Source organism: Coregonus clupeaformis, chromosome 29, assembly GCF_020615455.1.
Source record: "Coregonus clupeaformis isolate EN_2021a chromosome 29, ASM2061545v1, whole genome shotgun sequence".
In the NCBI taxonomy this organism is placed as follows: Eukaryota; Metazoa; Chordata; class Actinopteri; order Salmoniformes; family Salmonidae; genus Coregonus; species Coregonus clupeaformis.
The window spans coordinates 35,409,336-35,429,095 of NC_059220.1; the positions used below are offsets into that span (position 1 = coordinate 35,409,336).

General features: G+C 44.9%; 1 protein-coding gene across 1 annotated transcript in view; it reads right to left on the reverse strand.

Annotated features, from left to right (window-relative positions):
• Nucleotides 1–721: 721 nt before the first annotated feature.
• LOC121571731 (tumor necrosis factor receptor superfamily member EDAR-like) overlaps nt 722–19,760 on the reverse strand; it is a 62,054-nt gene continuing 43,015 nt past the window's right edge. The window contains exons 4-11 of the mRNA XM_041883376.2: nt 13,584–13,765; nt 11,990–12,075; nt 7,989–8,198; nt 7,680–7,754; nt 6,400–6,472; nt 3,348–3,621; nt 3,189–3,249; nt 722–1,830 (exon numbers count right to left, since the gene is read on the reverse strand). Coding sequence (XP_041739310.2) covers nt 1,502–1,830; nt 3,189–3,249; nt 3,348–3,621; nt 6,400–6,472; nt 7,680–7,754; nt 7,989–8,198; nt 11,990–12,075; nt 13,584–13,765 — 1,290 coding nt within the window. The 3' untranslated portion in view covers nt 722–1,501. The remainder of the gene's footprint in view (nt 1,831–3,188; nt 3,250–3,347; nt 3,622–6,399; nt 6,473–7,679; nt 7,755–7,988; nt 8,199–11,989; nt 12,076–13,583; nt 13,766–19,760) is intronic.

The following is a 19,760-nucleotide window of genomic DNA, read 5'->3' on the forward strand; positions in this document are numbered from 1 at the left end:
GGGAAAATACTCTGTGGACTGGACGAGACAAAAGTGGAACTTTTGGAAGGTGTGTGTCCCATTACATCTGGCGTAAAAGTAACACCGCATTTCAGAAAAATAACATCATACCAACAGTAAAATATGGTGGTGGTAGTGTGATGGTCTGGGCCTGTTTTGCTGCTTCAGGACCTGGAAGACTTGCTGTGATAAATGGAACCATGAATTCTGCTGTCTACCAAAAAATGAAGGAGAATGTCCGGCCATCTGTTCGTGACCTCAAGCTGAAGCGAACTTGGGGTCTGCAGCAGGACAATGATCCAAAACACACCAGCAAGTCCAGCTCTGAATGGCTGAAGAAAAACTAAATGAAGACTTTGGAGTGGCCTAGTCAAAGTCCTGACCTGAATCCTATTGAGATGCTGTGGCATGACCTTAAAAAGACAGTTCATGCTCGAAAACCCTCCAATGTTGCTGAATTACAACAATTCTGCAAAGATGAGTGGGCCAAAATTCCTCCACATCGCTGTAAAAGACTCATTGCAAGTTATCGCAAACGCTTGATTGCAGTTGTTGCTGCTAAGGGTGGCCCAACCAGTTATTAGGTTGTAGGGAGCAATCACTTTTTCACACAGGGCCATGTGGGTTTGGATTTTGTTTTCCCTTAATAATAACCTTCATTTCAAAACTGCATTTTGTGTTTACTTGTGTTATCTTTGACTAATATTTAAATGTGTTTGATCTGAAACATTTAAGTGTGACAAACATGCAAACAAATAAGAAATCAGGAAGGAACACTTCACACCACTGTATGTGCTGAGCTTTTTGGCACAAAATGGCTGCCATCCTGTGGCATCACCCAGCATAGCGTCAGAGCCAGGCTGACCATAGCGTAGCTCAGAGCTGGGTCTCCTGGAGTCCTGTCTCCCTGCATTCCTCAGGCTGCAGTAGGCCTAGTCTGTTAGCAGTCTCTTTAATAGTCTCTGGCATCTGGTCTTTACTGGTTCATTGGTTTTAGTGGTTAATTAGGTGCTGAAAGTCTCGACTGTAAACCACAACACTATTAGACCAGACCGCCACACACCAACCAATTAGAGCCAGTGGCAGCAGCTGACCGCTGGGGGAAGGGGAGGGTTGTGGTTAGGCGTGGTAATAGAGGGTCTGGGGCCACAGGGGTCCTGGCAGAGGTCCATCATGCCATTTTTAAAATGTCATATTATGAACTGTACAAAATGTGATCTATGTAAACAAAAATGGTAAAAAAGGTTATAAAAAGCTTTTGTCGAGGCGTCTAGCGCAAAGTTAATTGCCAGTCCATTGCCAGAGGGAGACAGAGAGACGAGAAAGAGAAGAGAGAGATCTGAAATCTGGAGAGACCTGCAGACTTTCCTCATGTTGAGGGGTAAAGCTGTTTGTTTGTGAATGTATGTGCAGGTATGTGCACATGGGTCTATTGCATGTGTGCATACACGTGTGTTCATGTGTGTATATGAGTGTGTGTGTACATTAGTATGTATGTGAGTCAGACGCTTGCACAGCGTGGTGAGGACAGAGGGACAGTGTGTGTATCTCCTCCTCCCAGTACATCAGAACACAGTGACTCCACAGCATCCAGTCTCTCTATCTGCACCAGTCTGGTGAGCAGGTCTGGGATGCTGTAGCCGGCTGTACTGATCCTCTCAAACAGCTGCAGGCCATCACTCATCCCTCCGATCTCATCCCTCTTCAGACCAAAGCTCTCTGCCAGGTGTCTCCAGGTCTTCACCACGGCTGCCTCGCTACTGTAGGAGGAGCTCAGCATACGACTGGCCTTCTCCAGACAGTCAAATGGTAGTTCTGTAGGACTCAGACCTGTAGGGAGGAAGGGAGAGAGAGGGTTACGATGTGTGTGTTGTGGCTAGAGATCAGCATACAGGATTCATTCACTAGACATTCGAAGGGTAGTTCTATAGCAGGGGTGTCACACTCAATCAGCGCACGGCCATATTGAAAAAACACAACGATTTTGCTGGCCAGACAGAGCCTACTATGTTTGTTTTTACAAAATAACTGGCCATTGTTTTATTAGAAAGAATATGGACCTTTATAATGTCCACTTATGTACAAAGGATGCTGTATGTAGCATTTTAACATATTAAAACAAAAGAAGAGATAAATCATATTTGTCCAGCCTTTGCTGCTATGCTTACAGATGTGCATAATATGCTGCGACCCTAATAAAAAAAGTAGCCTATTTAATAACCCCAAATAACAAAAACGTAGCTAGGTTGTTATAACATTTCAACTTAAAACATGTTTTAAATGTTTTTGCACTGAATGGATCACTGGTGCGGTTGAATGCAGCATTGCTGTATGGTGCACTCAAAATGTATTGTAGTTGAGTAGCCGGCCTAGGCTACTGCTCAAATGTTGCTGCAATAAGTCTACTGTACATGTTTCTCCTTTGCATGGGGTTTTGTAACAGAGTTGGTTTTTTGTTTATTCATTGTCAAGCTTTAAAAACCGAAGCCAGACTGCAACATTTTAGTAGCACAGCTAGGACTGTGGCATGTGTCTGTACCCTCTCCCTCCTCTGTAAACAGGACACACGAAAGCAGCGCAATTGACGTTGAATTCACCGATGCGATCGCTTCAGGCTGTAATTTCATAAAGTAGATGACTCAGCTGTTGACTCATTTATACTCACTTGTGTTTCCTTTAATAGTAATCCTTTATCTTATAACCTTTTGACAACCAAGATGACATTTTCTGTAGGCTACAGCAATGACCCATTGTAACCGAAACTTTGCATGGACATTTAGCCTACAACATGTTTTAAACTTTCGGTCTGGTAGAAGATTCGGTCAGTGCCATTAGTGGTGATATGATACAGGGCACTGGCTGGCTGTGTGTGGGTCTGGGAGGAAGGGTGTGTGGGTCTGGGAGGAAGGGTGTGTGGGTCTGGGAGGAAGGGTGTGTGGCAATGCACTGCCGTTTGGCGTGCAGCACGTTGGCAGTGCTTGCTCTGACTTGTAATGCAGTGCATGGCGGGCTGTATTTAAGCGGGACAACATTTATTGACAACCCAAATCATTGCGTGGGCCGGATAGAAATGTGTCACAGGCCGGATTCGGCCCGTTGGCCTTGTGTTTTAAGTTCTATAGGGCTGAAACCAGTCGAAGGACAGTTCTATAGGGCTAAAACCTGGGGGTGTACGTGTGTGTTCTCACCCTCGGCCACATTGCAGGCTCTAGCATACAGATCCAGGATCTTTTTCCTCCGGCTCTGAATCTGTAGGAAGAGACCGAGAGAAAGGTAAAGTAAGTTATAAAGTAGTTACATTGCAATACATTGTAAAAATACATAGTTGGATGTGATCTCTCTCTCACCCCTGTAGCCTTGTTGTTGTTGTTGTTATTGATGATGTTAGCATTGCTATTGCTAATCTTGTTAGCGTTGATAGGGCTGGTGGGGTTGGATCCAGTCTTATCCCTGTTGAGGAGCCCCAGGGAGAGCAGGCAGAGGTCCGGCTTGTTGCCCAGGTTCAGGAGACAGAGGCTGGGGTTAGGATCAGCTGCCCCCTGCCTCTCCAAGGCTGCCTCCTCATCACTGTCCATACTACGACTCAACAGCTGCTCGTTCTCTGATGATGCATCATTCTCACTGGGGAGGGGAGAGAAAATCAAGTTGAGTTGTCATATCTCCATATCAGTCAGCATAATAACAGTAAGCCTTCATGACCTTTTCAACTGATATTTAGCTGTGTCTAGTTATGCTAATGTCCTGTAGCGTCAGCCTTATTGTTATACTGTGAGTAGCCTCGTGTTTTAGCTTACATATTTAGCTTCGGTTCCACAGAACACCATTGACAGTGTGTGTAACACTGGGAGTTTCTCCCAAAAACACCTTGTTGACAAAGATTCTCAGAGATGCTCACACAATAGCATTGTTTTTACATGCGTGCACGCACACACGCGCGAACACACACACACATTGTTTCTCAGTCACCCTACACCCACTCTGGCAGCTAAGACAGTGAGTTAGCACATCCTCTGGAATGCAGTTAGCCACACTGTTTACCACTGCTGAGTCTAGCTAGGTGATGTAATGCTAATGTGAATGTGTGTGTTATTGTGTGTGTTGACATGTGAGTTGTTCATACAGACCATATACAGTGTGTGTACATGTGACTTGTGATACTGTGTGAAACACACACATCCTCTGTGTCTATCCATGTTTACGTGAGTGTATACGTCTGTTCTTCTTGCTGTCTGTCATAACGAATAAGGCTTCATTGTCTGCGAGTGTGGGGTTGAGACAGACAGAAGAAATGAGAGAGGGGGAAAGAGAGCAGAGGACAGAGAGGGGAAGGGCGAGGAGCTGTCATCCACCTGGTGGTTTGGCTGCGCTATAGAGTAATTATCTCTCTCTCTCTTTACCCCCAATCTCTCCTCACCTCTCTTTTCCTCTATCTCAGCTACCTCACCCTCCAAAGCCACATAATCACTCTCCATGCCCATGCAAGGGGACACACACACACACACACTGTCTCCCCACTAAAAAGGCTAGCAGCGACGCTCTGCTGCAGTGACTTGTCCTGTGGTAGCTTAATTACGGGTAGATTCCGAAAAACAGATAAAAGAACCTCTGTCTGTGAGGCCCCCAGTCAACTCCTACACTGTAAAACCATGAAACATGTGACACGTTTATAACCTAAACGTCAGTGTTTAAAACTGAAACATTAGCCATTTAGAATTGCCAATAAGTGTTCTCATCTTAAACACAGGCGTTTAGAATGCAAGATTAAACATGAAAGTCAGTGTTGTCCAGTCAGTTTCCAACCAGGAGAACACCCATATCTCCTTAGTGTTCAGATTTTAACCACTAGCGTTTACTTTCCCATTGTCCTGTTTAGAATTACTTTAGTCATTAGAAATTGATGTGACTTTCAGATCAATGTTAGTAATGTCTGTTACTCAACTGTGTTGTTGTTACTCAACTGTGTTGAGTTCATTTCTGTTAACTCCGAGTGAAAAAGATGTGGGAGGGGCCTCACTATCATATTTCCCACATGCCTTGTTGCAGGTTGATCTTTAGAATAGTTTGTTTTAATATCTATGTTTCGTCATGCATATTGATTGATTCATTTATCTTATACTATACAAAGATAAATAACTTACATTTTTTAAACCTAATCCAATCTGTAAGAGGTTGGACTTTTGCACCTGTTACTGAGATAGTTGTTCCAATTTAGATGGTTTAGGTCAGGGGTGTCAAACTCATTCCATGGAGGGCCTAGCGTCTGCTGGTTTTTAGTTTTTCCTTTCAATTAAGCCCTAGACAACCAGGTGAGGGGAGTTCCTTACTAATTAGTGAACTTAATTCATCAATCAAGCGAAAACCCGCAGACACTCGGCCCCTCCGTGGAATGAGTTTGACACGTGGTTTAGGTAGTCTTGTTTGTTAAGTCCTTTACCATTGCAGCCATTCTGAGTGCAGGTTGTGGGTTGTAAAATATTCAAATTAATGGATATCCTCCCTCTGGCTGGATTCCAATAGGAATTACGAATCACTTCACAAACTAGCGTATTGTGACTTAGAGGTCTGATGTGGCTCATGGGCCATGATTTTCAGACCACAATGTTGAGGATAACTAGGCCATAACTAAAGGCTTTATGAAACATGTAATATGTGGTGATAAAGGGTTTACTTTTAATTCAAACACATTCACTTAGGCAGTCACTTGGTGAAGGCTTCCGGAATATAAGTTATTGAATGCAACAACCATGTCTCTGTCACTAACAAACACAGTCAAAGGTGGGTATCTCTCACATTCATTCGAAAGGCATACTGGGAAATATGCAAATACAGCTTTATACCCTACAGTGTTAAAACAACACCCCCAGTGTTTAGTGTTTAAAACCTAAATGCCTTGTGCTGAATAAACGTGTTCATGTGTTTAAAAAGTCTTACAGATAATAAACATGTTATTGTGTTTACAATCTACAGGGCCTCCTGTAGCTCAGTTGGTAGAGCATGGCGCTTGCAACGCCAGGGTTGTGGGTTCGATTCCCACGGGGGGCCAGTATGAAAAATGTGTGCACTAACTGTAAGTCGCTCTGGATAAGAGCGTCTGCTAAAATGTAAAATGTAAAAATGTGTTTTCATAGAAATTCTAAATGCCTTGACGCAGTTAAAAAGCATTACAGAAAAGTGTTAAGATCCCAAACACTTGGTTTTACAGTGTACACAACCCCTACACAACACAGACATGCACAAAAACACACTTGCAGACAAGCACACACACAAACACACACACACATACAGACGCAAACACATGATCTTTAGAGATATTGGTAACCATTGCACACCTTTTGTGTCTGTCTATTCAGTTTGTGTGTTTGATGTTTGTCATGTGCGCAGGTGATCAGGATACTTTACCTTTTGACCGTTTTCGGAGGTGTGGGTTTGAGTTTGTCAAATTCATCATTTTCAGAGAAAATGACAACGTTGTCTGAAAGAAAGAAAACATACATTTATAAAATATTTATTATTATAATTTTGTATTTTGTTTATCAAACCTTATTTCTCACACAGTTTTTTTGACTCTGGTAAAAGTCAGAAATTATCGTCAAAATATTCTGGGGCACAGAGGGCCCATTATTTTCAAAATAAATAAATTAACAGGACTGTAGTGTTCAAATGTAATCACATCAACGTTTAAAGCCTGTAAGTGTCTGGCACTGTCAGCATAGATGGAGTATACCTCAGAGGCCTCAGACTCATAGCTCCCAGCTCTACCGGAAATGTCAATCATAGAGGCTTATGAGACAGCTGCTTAATGCACACACATGCACGCACACTTTCCCAAAACATACACACACGATACAGTATGCTTTCACCAATACACAGAGAAAATGTAAACAGACATTCAGTTTTAAGAATAAAACACTTATGTTTGTGATTCTTAATTTGCAAACCTAAACACGTAGGTTTAATTCCTAAACCTAAAGGATTCCATTACCATACTGGAGGTAAAATGGTAGGCCTATGTGAGATGCCAGTAGGTGTATTATTGTGAGGTTGATTACCCCTGAAGGAGTCAGTCAGTTGTTAACATTATACTTAGTGAGAGGGGAACACTGATGACCTAGAGCTAACGCCACAGTCTAATCTAAACATTCCACCATGCTGCGCTCACTGCACACAGAATGTACACCACACACACACACACACAGTGTCAAACCCACAGACACCAGGCCTGACAGACAGCCATCAGGTATGAGAATGTCTCGTTATGTTAGTCTAATAAACCAGACTATAGATTAAGAATGTCTCGTTATGTTAGTCTAATAAACCAGACTATAGATTAAGAATGTCTCGTTATGTTAGTCTAATAAACCAGACTATAGATTAAGCATGTCTCTTTATGTTAGTCTAATAAACCAGACTATAGATTAAGAATGTCTCTTTATGTTAGTCTAATAAACCAGACTGTAGATTAAGAATGTCTCTTTATGTTAGTCTAATAAACCAGACTATAGATTAAGAATGTCTCTTTATGTTAGTATAACAAACCAGACTTTAGATTATGCCTGAGGCCAAAGCCAGTACTGTAAGTAAAAGTTTGTGTTCTGTAGTGTGGTTTTCTGTTAACTAAGGTAGTGTGTTGTCTAGCTGTGTGAGTGTGTGTGTGTGTGTTGTGTAGTGTGTAGTTTCACCTGGAACATCTTTCTTATCCTCCTGTTTGTTGGTCTGAGCCTCCACAGCCTTCACCACCTGACCAGAGCAGCATGCTGTGAACACAGGGAAAGAGAGAGAGAGTTGAGTGTATGTGCACACTGATTGTTACCCTGCCCTTTGGGTGTCTCTGTCTGAGTATGTGTGTGTGTGTGTGAGTGTTACCCTGTCCACTGGGTGTGTGTGTGTGTGTGTGTGTGTGTGTGTGGAGTATGTGTGTGTGTGTGTGTGTGTGTTACCCTGTCTCCTTGGTGTGTGTGTGTGAGTATGTGTGTGTGTGAGAGTGTTACCCTGTCCACTGGGCTTGGCTTTGAGGATGTAGAACATGATGATGAGGACGATGGCGATGGCCATGATGAAGATGGTTGACATGGCGATGATGAGAGCGGTTGCTAGGTGACCCTGTCCTGTGGGGTCTTTGTGAAGGTGAGGGAACATGGTGGTACTGCTGGTTGAGACACTGGGGGCTTTGCCTGACAACACAGCTTTGGTAAGCATGCCTGGAACACACAGATACTACACAGTTACAACACAGATACTACTTCTGTATCTGAGGGAAGCCTGTCTTGTCCTTTAGTCTACAACACTGTGCCCCTCTCACCCCCTGTCACCCTTTCTAGCCTACATAATAGTCTTCAGGTGAGTTATTGTTATTCTCTCTCTCTCTCTCTCTCTCTCTCTCTCTCTCCCTCTCTCCCTCTCTCCCTCCCTCCCTCCCTCCCAAAGGCAGAGTTTCCCAAACTCTGACCCCAAGGGGTGCACGTTTTGGTTTTCGGCCTAACACTACACAGCTGATTCAAATAATAAACTAATCATCAGGCTTTGATCATTTCAATCAGCTGTGTAGTGTTAGGGCAAAAACCAAAATGTGCACCCCTTGGGGTCCTGAGGCCGAGTTTGGGAAACGCTGCCCTTCGGGCTTGTTGATTGTTGATCGACTGTTTTCTTCAGCTTTAATGGAGCTGTAAACTCCTGACAGATCATAAATCAACTTTTATTCCCTTGTTTTAATCAGGCATCCGGCATAGGTCTCACACACTCACTCACACACACGCACACGCACACGCACACGCACACACACCACACACACACACACACACACTCTCTGTGGTCAAAGTCATCAGTGTTCTGGGTGTTTGTTTATTTTCTGTGGGTAGAATACGACCAGATCAGGAATCCTGTTTGTTTAGTGGAGCATGATTCCACATCTTAATCACTGTTCTGTTTCTCTGCTGTGACTACAGGCAGACATCAGAATAGACCAAGGCTTTCCTACAGGCAGACATCAGAATAGACCAAGGCTTTCCTACAGGCAGACATCAGAATAGACCAAGGCTTTCCTACAGGCAGACATTAGAATAGACCAAGGCTTTCCTACAGGCAGAGATTAGAATAGACCAAGGCTTTCCTACAGGCAGACATCAGAATAGACCAAGGCTTTCCTACAGGCAGACATCAGAATAGACCAAGGCTTTCCTACAGGCAGACATCAGAATAGACCAAGGCTTTCCTACAGGCAGACATTAGAATAGACCAAGGCTTTCCTACAGGCAGACATTAGAACAGACCAAGGCTTTCCTACAGGCAGACATTAGAATAGACCAAGGCTTTCCTACAGGCAGACATTAGAATAGACCAAGGCTTTCCTACAGGGCGACATTAGAATAGACCAAGGCTTTCCTACAGGCAGACATTGGAATAGACCAAGGCTTTCAGCTTCATCTCCTATAAAGCTTCTGGACATCTTCATGCTGCTTCAGACTCTGTTTATTCACTGATCAGATCAGACTGATGAACTCTATTATTGTATGAGACTGCTGCAGTTATATTAGACGATGACCTGGGTTCAAAGTTCAAACCTGTTACAGTATATGGAGTAGATGACGGTAAACAGGGGACAGACAGATGGTATAGATATGTATAGGTGTATATAGCCTAGCGAGGCGGTCTAGACATACAGTGGGGTCCGAACTTATTGACACCCTTGATAAAGATGAGCAAAAATTACTGTTTATAAAATAAATTATTCAAATACTTAACTATATTGTATACTTACATTTTTTGTTATTATTTTATACTAATACAATTGCTCAGATAAATAATTTTGTTTAACAAGTAATACTTTGATTCTCTCAAAAAGGTGGGGGTCAAAACATTTATTATAATTTCGATGCCAAACCCACCACTGGTGTCACGACTTCCTCCAAAGCTGCCTCCTCTCCTTGTTCGGGCAGGCTTCGGCGTTCGTCGTCACCGGCCTTCTAGCCACTGCCACTCCTCTTCTCATCATTCCATTTGTTTTGTCTTGTTTTTACACACACCTGGTTCATATTCCCTCATCAGTCCCTGTATACGTATTCCCTCTGCCCCCCATGTCTTTGTGTATGATTGTTTCCATGTGGAGGTGTCGATAGCTCGGTGGAGCATTTTGTACTTTATCGCCGGGATATTCACCTGTGTGTTTTGTTTTTCCCAATGCGCCGTTAAGTCGCACTGTAGTTGTTTTACGCATTGCTGTGAACCGCTGTATTGGCCGAATAAACCATTATTCTGGGATTTACACCTCCTGCGCCTGACTCCGTCCAAATCACCCGCTACAACTGGTGTGCGTGGCCAAAGAGCTCTATATTCATGTCATCTGACCAAAGCACCGTTTCTAATCCAAGTGCAAATGCTGTTTAGCAAACTCCAGGCATTTACATTTGTTGGATGACATGAAAATAGAGCTCTTTGGCCATGCACACCAGTGGTGGGTTTGGCGTCAAAATGAGAATGCATAAGCAGAAAATAACCCCATACGTACTGTAAAATATGGTGGGGGATCTTTGATGTTATGGGCCTATTTTGCTTCCACTGGTCCTGGGGCCCTTATTAAGGTCAACGGCATCATGCACTTTACCCAGTACCAGGTTGCCTCTGCCAGGAAGCTGAAACTTGGCCGCAAGTGGATCTTCCAGCAAGACAATAATCCCAAGCACACATCAATATCCACAAATAAATGGTTAATTGGCCACAAAATCAACATTTTGCAATGGCCATCTCAGTCTCCGGACTTGAAACCCATTGAACACCTGTGGTTTGAATTGAAAAGGGCAGTCCATAAGCGTAGACAAAGGATATCAAGGATCTGGTAGGCTTCTGTATGGAGAAATTGTCAAATATTCTTCCCAATGTGTTCTCCAACTCATAAAACTTTTTAGGAAAAGGCTCAGTGCCATTATCCTCACAAGGTGAGGTATTGAAAGGTATTGGAAACAGGGGTGTCAATAATTTTGACCCTTACCTTTTTGAGAGAACACAAATATCACTTGTTAAACAAAATCTATTTCTCTGAGCAATTATATTTGTATAAGATAATATACTTTTTTTGTGCATACACTATAGCTCAGTATTTTAATTATTTATTTCATACAGTCATTTTTGCTAATCTTTATCAAGTGTCAATAATTTTGGCCCCCACTGTATATATCCTAGAGACGACAGGCTGCTGCTGAAGAGAAGCCCCAGGACAGGCAGAAACATGTTAATCATCTTTTTCATGCCTTCCAAATGTTTTAATTATTACACCGTGCAGTGCTGGGAGCTAGCTGGGAGCCGCGTTAACACACACACAAGCACTAAGCTGGAAGCCAGGGTAATTTACAGATTAATTTACTTGGCGAGTGCTAGCCTGCCTTCACCCCGAGCTAGTAACGCCACGCTTCAACTACATATTTCTGGTTTGGGTATTTTCAAGACTTTTAAAAGAGTTAATTAAAATGAACCCTCACACATCTCTTCCCACCCTCTCTCCCTCCCTAACTCACTCTCTGCCTGCAAGAAACAATTAGATGCTTGTTGAAAAGTGTGTGTTTGTTGGTATACACTCGTATGTTCTCACCCCTCCTCTCTCTCTCCCATCCTCCTCACAGCAGGTTCCAGTCTGTTTGAGGTTGTCATATTTCAAAACACAGTCATTAAAATGACACAATAATAATGATTTCAATTTCCGGCCAAAACAATGTGCCAGGGAGTGTTGCTTTGAGCGACGGGCACTAAAAACAATTCCTGGGGTCGAGCATCACTATGAGGAAGCAGTTCCAGACCATGGTGAGGTAACGTCATGCTGCTGCTCCCTGTGTTCTGCTCTGTCTGTCTGTGTTCATTAACTGGTCACAGCCCTCCACAGCCCTCACTCGCCTGACCTTACAGGGATCGCTCTCGGTCCCTCCCTGACTGTCTCTGACTCTCTCTGGCCTGGGTTCTGATTCTGTTTGTGTTGTGGGAACTTGTCAGGTATAAGAAAACGTACACTCTTTAGTGTTGCGCGGTGCATTCTGACACGAGTGACAGACCATCCCATACAGATTCCTGGGCCGGTTCTCCTGGATGTAATACCTGACAGAGAGGAAGCACAGAGAGAACCTTTAGAGAACAATACTGATAAATATTATGATCTTATTATATACAGAGATATGATATTAAGATATACAGAGATATATTATTAAGATACATAGAGATATGTTATTAAGATACACAGAGATATGTTATTAAGATACACAGAGATATGCTATTAAGATATACAGAGATATGTTATTAAGATACACAGAGATATGTTATTAAGATACACAGATATGTTATTAAGATATACAAAGATATGTTATTAAGATACACAGAGATATGTTATTAAGATACACAGAGATATGTTATTAAGATATACAGAGATATGTTATTAAGATACACAGAGATATGTTATTAAGATATACAGAGATATGTTATTAAGATATACAGAGATATGTTATTAAGATACACAGAGATATGTTATTAAGATACACAGAGATATGTTATTAAGATACACAGAGATATGTTATTAAGATACACAGTGTGAATATGTAAGTATTTGACAGGAGAAGTGTCTCAATAACAGCTGGAGGTGAAAAGGTTGAACTGATGCCCAGAAGGGAGAGAGAGGTACTGTATACCATTAGGTTAGATAGAGGTATTATTTAGCCCTAAGCTGTGACAGAGGAAGAGAAGGGAGGCTGCTTCAGAGCGTGGCGTCCTCTAGGCCTCTAGGGCAGACCGGCTATCATTAATCAGAGAGGACTATTAAACCACTTTCAATCAAACATGCACACCAGATCTCCAGGATGAAAACAAGGACCACAAAAGCATTAAACATGAGATTAAAATCCCATTCTACTAAAGATGTGTTTGGTGAGGAGTTAAGTAAAGTATGATTTAATAAAGAAGCATTTTGATTCCACCACCACAGCAGGCAGGCAGTGTTCAGTATTCCCCCAGTACAGTACAGTGAGATAGAGTATATTAAAGCAGCCAGTAATGTTGTGCAAAAACACTCTAGTCTGTATTGACTTTAAACTCAATTGAAACCCGAGAATGTCTTTGAGGTGGTACAGTCACTGAACAACATCATATGGTAGAGAGAACGAGAGGGAGAGAGAGAGAGAGAGAGAGAGAGAGAGAGAGAGAGAGAGAGAGAGAGAGAGAGAGAGAGAGAGAGAGAGAGAGAGAGAGAGAGAGAGAGGCGGGGGAGATCAGAGCATTGAGCCGGTCCTGTAACAGTTTATATCTTCTCCTGCCTCCATGTTTGTGGGTGACCAGATGGTAACTGGGTAATTGAGGCGGATAGCGTGGCCAGTGGAGGGTTAGACCAGGCTGTGGCTGTGTGTGATATGAAGACATGGGGGGGATACAGGGGAGATGTGGGAGAGAAGTGTCCTATGAGGTGGTACTGTCTTATCAACGTCACTCACTGACAGTGGTGGTATGTATGTGTGTGCATAAATGTATGGGTGTAAATTTGCATGCCTGCGTGTCTTCAAATATGTGTGTGTGTTGTCTTATGTGTGTGTGTGTGTGTTGTCTTGTGTGTGTGTACATACCCAGGTAAGCAGGGTCCACAGTCTGCGTCACTGTCTAGTGTCCCAGGTTTGAGTACTGTAGCGCGGTACAGACCTTCGCAGTCCTTATGTCTCCTGCAGATCTCATACACTCCCTTCGAGTACTTCCCCGGCGGACACGACACACACACAAAGTCCTCATCCTTAGTCCCATAGCCACAGTTCTGCAACATCACAAACATGCAAACACACACACTTAGACATGTGTCATACACACATTACTCTCCAAACAAATAGAGATCAGTATGTTAGTATATACTAATGCTGCAGACTGTGTTCTCCTGAACCCTGGCTAGTCTTGACAGACTGTGTCTTAGACTAAAAGACATCAAATGTGATTGGTCACAAGAACAGGACATGAGTCGTTCTGAACATTTGCGTTCGGGGTGTTGGAGTAGTTTGTCTGGTGTGTGTGTGTGTCTGTGTGTCTGTACTGTAGTACATGTGGCGAGGAAGAGGAAATTTATGTTCTAGTATGAAACAAAGTGGGAGGTCATTTTAAACAGTCCCAGACGTATGCACTACTCTCAGTGGGGAGTTGTGACAACAACCAATACCCTGCATAGTCTGACAGGCAGACAGTTGTTTGATCTATTTTTATTAAAACAGTTAAAGCTCCATCCTGAAGCCAAGCTGCTGCTTGTCCTACTGACTTCATACTACAGAAACACTATATTCCTCCAACTTCCTACTTTATTGGCTTGTCCAATATATCCACTTTGATCGTCTTATAAAAGCTGGATTAATTTATCAGTAGGATTCTGTCAGGGTGGATCAGCCCAGCGTTAGATCTCCTGGCTGACTTTACTTCTGTAGGTTCATATAAACCTTCTCCAGATAAAATCCAATTTCAATAAAAGCATTTTTGTCCTGTCTCATGGTTGTGGTAAACCAGCATGTATCACTGCAGTAAAACCATCTGCTGTATCAGATCACATCAGATCTATGTGGGAGTTGAAAGAGTGCTGTTTTATGTGTGTGTGTAGTTTTGCCATGTAGCAGTGTAGCTAACTACTGGAACTACACACTACTTTTTTGCAAAAATAGAAATAAGATATGGGTGAAGTAGGCAAGAACTTCCTTCATTTTTCAACATCAGACCTGCATAATTCACACTTGAAACATCGTTAGGCTAAATTACACATTATGTTAACAGCTGACTCCTGTCACGCCCTGACTCAGGGGACGCTTAAATGTTGAGTCAGGGTGTGTATATTCTTTGTTGTGTATGTTCTATGTTGTTTTTCTAGTAGGTGTATATCTATGTTGGCCGGTGTGGTTCCCAATCAGAGGCAGCTGTCGCTCGTTGTCTCTGATTGGGGATCATACTTAGGCAGCCTATTGGCACTAGTGGGTTGTGGGATCTTGTTCCGTGTAAGGTATGTTGTGTGTGCTACCTTGGACTTCACGTTTCGTTTAGTTTGTTGTTTTGTCGTTGTGTTTATTAAGTTAAATAAACATGTACGTATATCACGCTGCGCCTTGGTCTGACCCGTCCTTCAACGAACGTGACAGAAGATCCCACCAAACGAGGACCAAGCAGCGTGCCCAGGCGGAGCGAGTAGCCATGTCACAGGTGGGCAATTTGTGGTCATGGGAAGAGATATTTGCGGGGAGAGGACCATGGGCTAAGGTAAATGCCCAGGCAGGAGAGGAGCAACGGCAAAACGGAGGAGGCCGGTCGAGGAGGAAGCCCGAGAAGCAGCCCCAATAAAATGTTGGGGGGGCACACGGCGTGGTTGGCGGAGCCTAGGGTTAGAGCAGAGCCAACTCCCCGTACTCACGCGAAGAGGCATATGACTGGGCAAGCTCTGTGTTATGCGGAGCTACGTACTGTGTCGCCAGTGCGCCGGCACAGTCCTGTACGTCCTGTGCTTGCACCACGCACGTGCCGTGCGAAGATGGGCATCCAGCCAGGACGGGGTGTGCCGGCTCAACGCTCCTGGTCTCCAGTACGCCTCCTCGGTCCCACATATCCTGCGCCAGTTCTACGAACTGTATCGCCAGTGCGCGTGCACAGCCCAGTGCGTCCTGTGCCCTCACCCCGCACGTGTAGTGCGAAAGTGGGTAGCCAGCCAGGACGGGTTGTGCCAGCTCTCCGCTCTAGACCTCCAGTCCGCCTCCACAGTCCGGCCCGGCCTGTTCCTGCTCCTCGCACCAAGCCAGTGGTGCGCGTCGCCAGCCCGGCCCGGCCTGTTCCTGCTCCTCGCACCAAGCCAGTGGTGCGCGTCGCCAGCCCGGCCCGGCCCGGCCTGTTTCTGCTCCTCGCACCAAGCCAGTGGTGCGCGTCGCCAACCCGGCCCGGCCTGTTCCTGCTCCTCGCACCAAGCCAGTGGTGCGCGTCTCCAGTCCGGCCCGGCCTGTTCCTGCTCCTCGCACCAAGCCAGTGGTGCGCGTCGCCAGCCCGGCCCGGCCTGTTCCTGCTCCTCGCACCAAGCCAGTGGTGCGCGTCGCTAGCCCGGCCCGGCCTGTTCCTGCTCCTCGCACCAAGCCAGTGGTGTGCGTCGCCAGCCCGGCCCGGCCTGTTCCTGCTCCTCGCACCAAGCCAGTGGTGCGCGTCGCCAGGCCGGCCTGTTCCTGCTCCTCGCACCAAGCCAGTGGTGCGCGTCGCCAGCCCGGCCCGGCTTGTTCCTGCTCCTCGCACCAAGGCAGTTGTGCATGTCGCCAGCCCGGCCTGGCCTGTTCCTGCTCCTCGCACCAAACCAGTGGTGCGCGTCGCCAGCCCGGCCCGGCCTGTTCCTGCTCCTCGCACCAAGCCAGTGGTGCGCGTCGCCAGTCCGGCCCGGCCCATTCCTGTCCCTCGCACCAAGCCAGTGGTGCGTGTTCCTAGTCCGGTCCGGCCCGTGCCTGCTCCTCGCACCAGACCAGTGGTGCGTTTGTCCAGTCCGGCACTGCCCGTTCCACCGGTGCCTGGTCCGGCACCGGTCAGCTGCTCCACTCCGGAGCCAGAGCAGTCCGCTCCACCGGTGCCTGACCCAGTGCCGGTCAGCTGTTCCACTCCGGAGCCAGAGCAGTCCGCTCCACCGGTGCCTGATCCAGCTCCGGTCAGCTGCTCCACTCCGGAGCCAGAGCAGTCCGCTCCACCGGTGACTGATCCAGCTCCGGTCGGCTGCGCCACTCCGGAGCCAGAGCAGTCCGCTCCACCGGGGTCCAGTCCAGCTCCGGTCAGCGGCTCCACTCCGGAGCCAGAGCAGTCCGCTCCACCGGTGCCCAGTCCAGCTCCGGTCAGCGGCTCCAGTCCAGACCATGACGTCAGCCCCTCTCCAGGTTCGGGGTCTCCCACACCAGGGTCAAGACAGGGCCTGGCATATCGTGGGAGGAAGGAGAGGGGAAGTAGCGCGCCGAGGTCCAGACCAGACTATATTTTTCTTAAGTGTAGCTTTAGTGTAGCCTAACTTCTTCCAGTGTGAAGTGGTAGATAGGTAAACAATGTTTGTTTTTTAGTAGCTTTTCCAACACTGCTTCTACTACTGATCACAGATGAGAAATTATCTAAATGCCTGGTTAGTAATGTTGCTGCTCTGTTTGGTAAGTCATTACACAAATCGACAGTCATGAGCAGATATTGACATTTTCTGTAATTGTACAGGAGAGTTGAATAACTACAATGTACCTTTACAAGTTTATAGAACAACTGACTATTCAAACAGTTAGCTATGTGTGTGATTGTTGTTCAGATTTACAGAGAAAGACAAAAGCAGGGCTCCTTTTGTTTTGTGTGTGTGTGAGGTGTGTGAGGTGTGTGTGTGTGTGAGGTGTGTGTGTGTGAGGTGTGTGAGTGTGTGTGTGAGTGTAGTGTGTGTGTGTTGTGTGTGTGTGTGTGTGTGTGTGTGAGGTGTGTGTGTGAGATGTGTCTCCTCCTTATTAAGGCCCAGTGAGGTGCTGTCTATTTTGATGACTCATGGCTACTGACAGACTACTGCATCCTACCAACGTGGCTGCAATATTTGGGAAAAATCCAAATGGAGTGACAAACCGTGAGAATTGTTCATTCCCCTTTCTGAATCTGAACAGGCATTCTGGGATTTAGCTGGTAACTGTCTGATGTGGGAGGTGTACCTTTGTGTATATCAGTGAGTCAGATGAACTTCCTGGGTGGTCTGAGCAGACAGATAAGACTAGAGAGTAGGGCTGTTATGGTGACCTTGTTACCGCTACACCGTCGGTCACGAGTCATCACTGCAGTCAAATTCCACGTGACCTTTTAGTCATGGTAACTAGGCTTCTCCAAGCTCTGATGATGCTGATGGTCATTAGTAGCCTACTAAACTTGCTAACATCCTGGTACTCAGCACTCTATTGTCCCTCTAATCACTCTGACATCAATGCAAAGGTTTTTTGAAAATAAATTCAAACACTTCATGAGAGCCCATGAGCTCATGTTGCACCACATTTCTATAGGCTATGCAATTGTGTGAGAAAAAATTGTTTTGATGGCCTCTATTAAAAAGAGGATCCCATCAGCTTTCTATAGGCTAGCTAGGCCTACTATATTTATTTATCAACTTTCCTAATATTAAGCACATTGCTTCACTTTACAAGAGGAGTATAGCCTACCTGGCTGGCATGAAAATGAACCACGGGAAAAGCGTTCTCCATTTGCTATTTTAGTGCATAGATTACATGTATTTTTTCCCCATGCCCCTGTTCCAAGACAGGTGCATGATAATGGTCCATTCTAAATCAAAACTAATGTCACACATATATTATTTAGTATATGTAAAGACAACATTAAATGAAGAATAGTCTGATGGGTGACAATATTAGTCTATCATTGTGAATGATGTATTATCACTTGTGATAAATCATAGTCGCACACCTCATGTAGCCTAGCCCATAGGCCTATATGTTTCGATAAGGTTTGTATCACAACTAAAGTGGCCAAATGACTTCTTAAAATTAAGCACATTAATCTGCTTTACAACTGGTGTATAGCCTAACTGGCATACATAGGATACGCGTGAGTTTCAGGTTTGGGGAAGATAATTTTCACCATAAAAATGCACCTTTATAATAAAGCATGACATGCATAATCGCATTTGCGGTCACTTTTGAGAATGCGGTCACTTTTGAGAATAGTGTTTTCGAACATTCACGCTTATAACCTACTGCCGTGTGCGCATTGCTGAGCTTATAATGTGAAGAAATAGCCTAATGGTTTATCAATATTTTAAAGCTAAACCAATAGAATAGGTCAATTTTTGTACTATGGGGGATAATAGATTGACATAGGTTAGTGCTTTTGCTGTTCGTTTGGCCTACTCATCTTGTTGGTGTCATGACTTCCACCGAGGCTGCCTCCCCTCCTTGTTCGGGCAGGTTCCGGCGTTCAGCGTCACCAGCTTACTAGCTACTGCTGATCCATTTATCATCACTCCATTTGTCTTGTCTTCAATCACACACACCTGGTCCTTATTCCCACATTAGCCATGGTATAAGTGTTCCCTCTGCTTCCTTGTCTGTGTGGGTGATTGTTTATTGTGGAGGTTAGAGAAGCTCGGTGGAGCTCGTGTATTGTGTATCGACGGGAGTATTTTTCCCGTGTGCCTTGTATTTTCCAGTGCACCTGTTTTGTGCCCTGGAGTGTGTTTGACGCATTTCTGCGTAAACCTGTATTTTGCGGATTAAAGCCTGTTATTCTGTGATTTAACCTCCTGCGCCTGACTTCTTCAACACCACCTCATCACAGTTGGCTGATGAAAAGTAGGCTAAATGTGGACAGTTCTTCTAACATCTTCAATATGTGCCTCAGAATTCAATAAGAGGGTTGATCTGTCTGTCTTCGCTTGTAGCCTACTTCTTAGCTGTGAGAAGGACCCGATCACGTGACGGGCATTGGCTAGTAAGAATTGAGATATCTGAGAGAGCCATGTGAGTGAGAAGTGCTTCGGAGCACGGCAGCCGGGAGAAGGGAATTATAATTATTATATTCAGCCCAAGGGCACAAAATACATGGATTTCTGGGGGGCATTACGGCCATACAAGGCATGGATTTCTGGGGAGCATTACGGCCACACAAGGCATGGATTTCTGGGGGGCATTACGGCCACACAAGGGTGCCATATCAGGGCTTAACATATGGACAACTCAGAGTATGCTATTCTGTTCTTCTGAAATAGACTACATTTTCTTCATATCATGTTTCTTTAGACCTGTCTA